At 50.8% G+C, this 6,000-nt stretch overlaps 1 protein-coding gene across 1 annotated transcript; it reads right to left on the bottom strand.

Moving 5' to 3' along the window:
- Window positions 1–411: 411 nt before the first annotated feature.
- Window positions 412–4,932, bottom strand: LOC100273418 (uncharacterized). Its single transcript, NM_001360248.1, has 6 exons — window positions 4,642–4,932; window positions 3,445–4,510; window positions 3,031–3,339; window positions 1,776–2,066; window positions 1,576–1,689; window positions 412–1,468 (listed from the first exon to the last, which is right to left on the bottom strand). The coding sequence occupies exons 2-6, from the start codon at window positions 4,294–4,296 to the stop codon at window positions 740–742; spliced, it is 2,295 nt and encodes a 764-aa protein (NP_001347177.1). The 5' UTR covers window positions 4,297–4,510; window positions 4,642–4,932; the 3' UTR covers window positions 412–739.
- Between the last annotated feature and the right edge of the window lie 1,068 nt (window positions 4,933–6,000).

The following is a 6,000-nucleotide window of genomic DNA, read 5'->3' as shown; positions in this document are numbered from 1 at the left end:
CAATCCAAATAGATTAACGGTAAAACGAACAAACCCTTATGTGTGCGCCCTGATTTGCGTTACATATCACCAAGTACATCTGCTTGGCTTTATAAAGAAAGTAGTTATGCTTGGTGCCTTGCTTTGAGATTCAGAAACATATTCTCCAGGGTGGCTGTTTCTATGTTCTATTCCACAAAAACATCAAATTAGATTATACACTACCTCTGTTTTCAAATATTTGTTGTTGGCTAGTTTATTTTTGTACTAAAACGTGACAAATTAAAAAGAACGGAGGGAGTACTTAACAACTACACAGGATGGAACTGACTCGTGGACATTTGAAAGGATACAAGATTGATTTATCCATTAAAATGTTTCTGTTACACCATATCGATCATAATGTAATGTTTGAAAGAAAACAAGGCTACTGAATACATGCATGAAGTAGTACTGATATATGAATGTAAGGAACAACCGGACTGCCTCCCCTAGTAGCGCTAGCAATATACCAACAAAGAAGCACTAGCTACAGAAGAGTAGAGTTCACCACACAGACTCTTTGTTGATCTCTGAACAAAAAATATCAAAAGGATAAAATTAACGGAAGAAAGTCTAAAAATTAATCCGATCCGTCGATCCACTGCCACGGTGATGCATGGTTACACCGCCTGCACGCATGCCCTGTGCATGTGGCTTGCAGGCCGTGCATGCCGAGCCGGCCGCTAATTTAAGTTTATTCTTCTGTGGCGGCGGCCGGCTAGCTGACCTGCTCGCCGATGAGGTCGAGGCCGACGGCGAGGAACGTGACGCCCTGGAAGAGCAGGAAGTAGAAGTGCAGCCCCTGCTTGGAGAGCAGGCTCCGCGTGGCGGCCGTGAGGAGGAGGCACGCAAGCGCGAGCTCCTTCTTGAAGATCCGGTTTGGCGGCTTCTTGGCCTTGTTGCTGCTCTTCTTGGGCGTGGCCGGGGCCGCGGCGGCAGCCAGAGCCGCGGCGGCGTCCTCCTTGTTGGCCCACTCGGCGGCCTCCTGCTCCCTCAGCCTGCCCCACTCCTGGAGGCCGCCCTCGGAGACGCCGCGCACGAGCTTGGCCGCCGGCGCCGGCGCGTGGGCGTGGGCGTCGGCCTCGGCGAGCGCGAGGATGTCGGAGGCCGACGAGGTGCGGCCCGCCTTCTTGGTGACGATCCACTCGTAGGAGCTGCCCAGCTGGAACAGCCCGGACACCATGGCGTTGAACTTGGTGACGGACATGGTGTTCTCGAAGAGCAGGTAGGGGATGATGAACGGGAAGGACTTGGGCGCCGGCAGGATGTTGAGGATGGACATGAGCACGGGGATGTAGCAGATGACCCAGATGGGCAGCTCCGCTTCCGGCACGAACATGGTGAGCGGCAGGATCACGCAGAAGAGCGTGAAGGAGTAGAAGGGCAGCACCAGCTTCCGCAGCAGGAAGAAGAGCATCACCAGGTTCGCCTTCTTCCAGAACGGGATCTGTACGTGTGCGCGCGCGCATGCATTCGTTCATTCCCATTAATAAATGGTAGTGGATCTGCACACATCCATCCATGCTAATTGGTGTGTTGGATGCTCATCCTTACCTTGGACCTAAAGACGGTCGGGATGCAGAGGCGGAAGAGCTGCATGGGGCCGGAGTGCCACCTGTGCTGCTGCTTCCTGTAAGCCTCGTAAGACTCCGGCAGCTCGCAGAGGACCTGCATATACACATGTCATGCTTGGTTGGGTCACAAGTCCAACTAACCCTATATCTAGCTACCTGCTGAATATGGGCAAGACAAACCTTGACGTCGTTGAGGAATATGAACTTCCAGCCGTTGAGGTGAGCGCGGACGGCGATGTCCATGTCCTCGACGGTGGTGCGCTCCATCCAGCCGCCCGAGTCCTCCAGCGCCTTGATGCGCCACACGCCGGCCGTGCCGTTGAAGCCGAAGAAGTTGAGGTAGACGCCATTGACCTGCTGCTCGACCTCGAAGTGGAAGCACAGGTTTATGTTCTGCAGCCGCGTCAGAAGGTTCTCGTCCTTGTTCACGAAGCTCCAGCGAGCCTGGACCAGGCCGAGCTCCGGGTTCTCCTGCACCGTTGTCGGCCGTCGTGTCAGCATCAGCGGCCCATGCATGCATGCAGTGATGTTTAGTTTGGAGATTTGTCAAAGATAAGATTATTATTTGTCTCACTTGCATGTACGTGGATCCAGATTAATTATAATACTGTATCTATATGTATAGTCCTACACGATCGAGGCCATTAAGGTGTCCATTCTTTTGTCATTAATAAACTCCTATTGTGCACCAACCAATGGCCTAAGTCAACTGAATCTGAGATTTGGATATATATATATATATATATATATATATATATATATATATATATATATATATATATATATATATATATATATATATATATATATATAGATTTGGAGTGACTAGGGCATGTACAACCCTGAGCCTTTAGTCTTCTTTGGATCGGTGTTCTAAGACAGCTAAGAAACTATATAATACAACATAGGTCATTAGATTATAAATGCAGTCAATTAAGATATATATATATATATATATATATATATATATATATATATATATATATATATATATATATAAAGAGTCATGTAGAGACGAACTCTTTGCGAAGAGTCGATTTCTTGATTTTTCACTTAGCTCTAGAGACCACTTATTTAATTTGGTTGTACATGTCCTAACATGCTGACAGTTTTCTTTCTCGTGGCTAAATGGTGTTTCAACATGTCATGGTATTTGTTTTTTTTCATTGAGAAATGCGCTAAACTGAGTAGAATTACTGCTAGTTACTGATCTTGAAATCATGGCATTAATTAGGCTCATGAACCAAGTTGTAGATCACATGTTTATGGAATAGTTTACGTACATCAAACTACATCGATGATCTTGCTACTAGAAGCACAGAAAATATAATATACTTGCACCGACGACGTTGAGATCTGAGCTAGGATAGCTATATAGGATATGGGATGCAGCATGCTGACTGATGAGAGCTAGATCGATAGATAGAATCCGTACCTTGAAGTGTGGCACGGTGAGCTTGAGGAAGTCCGGGTTGGGCTGGAAGTCGGCGTCGAAGATGGCGACGAACTCGTAGTCCTTGACGTAGTCGCAGGCCATGGCGGATTTGAGGTTGCCGGCCTTGTAGCCGGTGCGCGACAGGCGGTGGCGGTAGATGACGTTGACGCCGCGCTGGCTCCACTTGGTCACCTCCGCCTTGATCAGCATCTGGCACACCTCGTCGTCCGAGTCGTCCAGCACCTGGATCAGCAGCCGGTCCCGCGGCCAGTCCATCTGGCACACGTGCGAGATCGACGTCTCGTAGACCTGCATGTTTCGTTGATGCATGCGTCCGTCACGTCCTAAGAAGCACTACTGGCTGATATATCGGTCGATCTAGCTGCGTGACTGACACGCACTACTGTCTCTAACCTCTTTCTCGTTGCACATGGGCATCTGGACGAGCACCATGGGGAAGTAGCGGTCGTCGTCGGCGTCACCGTTCTCAACGTCGTCCACTCTCTTCCTTCCAGTAGTTCCTCCACGGGGCTTGCCGCCGGCGGACGCGGGGATACGAGGCTTGATGCCGCGGATCTTGATCCAGAAGCACGCGAGGCATTGCACGATGCGGTCCACGGACTGCACCATGAAGAGCAGGATGCAGAAGGTGGACAGCTTCTGGATGGCCCAGGCGATGTAGTCGACGCGGAACTCCAGCCAGGCCACGTACGCGCGGTGCAGCCAGCCCTGGATCTCCTGCCGCTCGGGCACGCGGAGGTGGTCCGGCAGCTGGCGGAGGTTCTCGGGGAGGTGGCGCAGGTGCTCCGGCAGGTGCTGCAGCTGCTCCTCCAGCTCCTGCAGGTTCCCCGGCATCAGGTGCTGCGGGAACTGCCAGCCCTTGAGGTGCGCCACGGTCTCGAAGGCCAGCATGGCCAGGGAGAGCAGCAGGAACGCGCGCAGGAACCGCAGCATGACCCGGCCACGGCCCGAGGCCTCGGCGTCGGGCTCGTCGTCGGCGTCGCGGCTGCGGCGCACGCGGCGGTTCACGGCGCCCAGGACACCCCAGAAGCCGCCCGCGAGCCAGGCCACGCACCCCACGGCGCGGTGAGCGCGCAGCAGCAGCACCCACGTGAACTGCTTCGCGTTCTTGCCCCGGGCCTTGTCGGAGGGCGGCATGCCCGGCCCGTCGATCTCCACCAGGGAGTAGGGGTTGTCCATCTTCACCACCACCGGCGTGCCGCGCTGCTCCTCGCTGCCCCACCAAGAGCTCGGCGGCGGCGCCATATATGGATGCACGTACTTCACCCGCCCGTTGGGGCTAGCGGCCGCCGATCGATCGATCTCCCGATCAGTGGGCGCGCGCGCTCCCGAGAACGCAACAGACTCCTCTGCTGCTTGGCCTTTGTGCTAGTGAAGTGATGGTGCTAGCTGCTAGCTAGCTAGCAGCAGCAGCAGCGATCTAGATCTCCAGTTCCTTACCACAGATGAACTCAATCACCTGCAAATACCATATCCTACCAGTTATTACGAACTCGAATCTCCAATCAAAGAGAGAGAGAGAGAGAGAGAGAGAGAGAGAGAGAGAGAGAGAGAGAAGTGACGTGGTATCAGATCATCCATTACACATACCTTTGTAACCTGATGAGAAGCCTAGCTTCTTCTGATCTTCGGATCCAAGAAAGGTACGGTGTGGCCAGTAGAGTACTGCCTCGGACGACGAGGCAATGCACACAGAGCCACACACACTGACTTTCGCACGCACACACTCTCACAAGAGCACACACTCTGTTGTCTAGAGACGAGCTCACACACACAGTGGCTAGCTGGTTGAGCTTGAGGATAGTAGAGATACAGTGGAGAGTAGTAGTGAGTAGGGTTGCTACTGCTGTACTACCGGCTCCAGACTCTAGACTCCAGAGTGAAGCCTCATGGAGTCCACCAGTAGGGTTTTATAGAGTGAGATCTGCAGTGCAGTGCAGTGCAATTGCAACAGCTAGTTCAGTACGTACACACTAGCACCGGCCACTGCGTACACAGGTACTGCCAATCTCTATTTTCTTTACTAGAAGAAAAAAAATTAAGAAATCAGGAAAATTTGAAAAAAAAAATTCAGTCTCCTTTCAATTTTTTTAGGTGCAGTAGCATAGTAGAGGCTGCAAGAGCTTTGACCTGATTTGTGCATTAAATTCATGCTAGGGGTGTTGCACGCTGCCTTGACTTGGGCGGGCGATCGAGCCAGGAATCTTCGATTCATTGCCAGCACCGTGTTCGTCGATCGAGCCCATGCCATGTGGGGTCTTTTAATGAACCACAGACCGACCCGCAAGCCCGTTGCATGCGCTTGCATCTCAACAGCTAATTAAGTACTGGAGCTTAGTATATTATACAACTGCTAATCTATACTACTATGTGCTACAAAACGCGTCCTACTGAGTGTGAATTAACCGTTAGGCTCACAGCAAGTTGCGGCTCTCGGCATCAAATGATCGCAATTAAGAAGCTTCGTCAGAATATTTTGGGATTGCATTGGACTAGACAACTAAATTATATTATGGAGATAATTTTCTATCCTTTGACGGAATTTCTCCTGATTGGCATAATGCTCTCCTTTGTGTTTCATCCTACGGTCCGGGTATGCAACTTGAAACTACTATATATAGTTAAGCTTATTGGACTAGACAACTAAATTATATTATGGAGATAATTTTCTATCACAATATTACTAGTGTTCGGTTGCGCACTGTGTTTGGTTGGATGTATCAGGTGCGATGATGAGATACATGAAACCGGTAAACTTTTGACAGCTATAACAACTTTTAGCGGACTAAAGGTAGCCACGAATTATTTTCGACGGGTAAACAAGAGTCGCCAAAAATAGTGTTAATTTCGACGGTCTCCCCTCATGGATGCCGAAATTAAACGGTTATAGGGTTTTGGAGACAAGCGTTGTCTGCCTCCCATTCTTCGCGCAGCCAAAACGTCTTCCTC

The sequence above is a fragment of the Zea mays genome, chromosome 4 (genome assembly GCF_902167145.1).
Source record: "Zea mays cultivar B73 chromosome 4, Zm-B73-REFERENCE-NAM-5.0, whole genome shotgun sequence".
Classification (NCBI taxonomy): Eukaryota; Viridiplantae; Streptophyta; class Magnoliopsida; order Poales; family Poaceae; genus Zea; species Zea mays.
The sequence above is the reverse complement of the archived record's forward strand: the minus strand, read 5'-3'. Positions and strand labels throughout refer to the sequence as shown.

Excerpts from the sequence above, each read along its gene's own strand:
- LOC100273418 (NM_001360248.1), bottom strand. The coding sequence starts at position 4,296 with ATGGCGCCGCCGCCGAGCTCTTGGTGGGGCAGCGAGGAGCAGCGCGGC. Across the intron at positions 1,690-1,775 it reads TATTCCTCAACGACGTCAAG|GTCCTCTGCGAGCTGCCGGA; the intron begins GTTTGTCTTGCC and ends GTGTATATGCAG. Across the intron at positions 1,469-1,575 it reads CGACCGTCTTTAGGTCCAAG|ATCCCGTTCTGGAAGAAGGC; the intron begins GTAAGGATGAGC and ends GCACACGTACAG.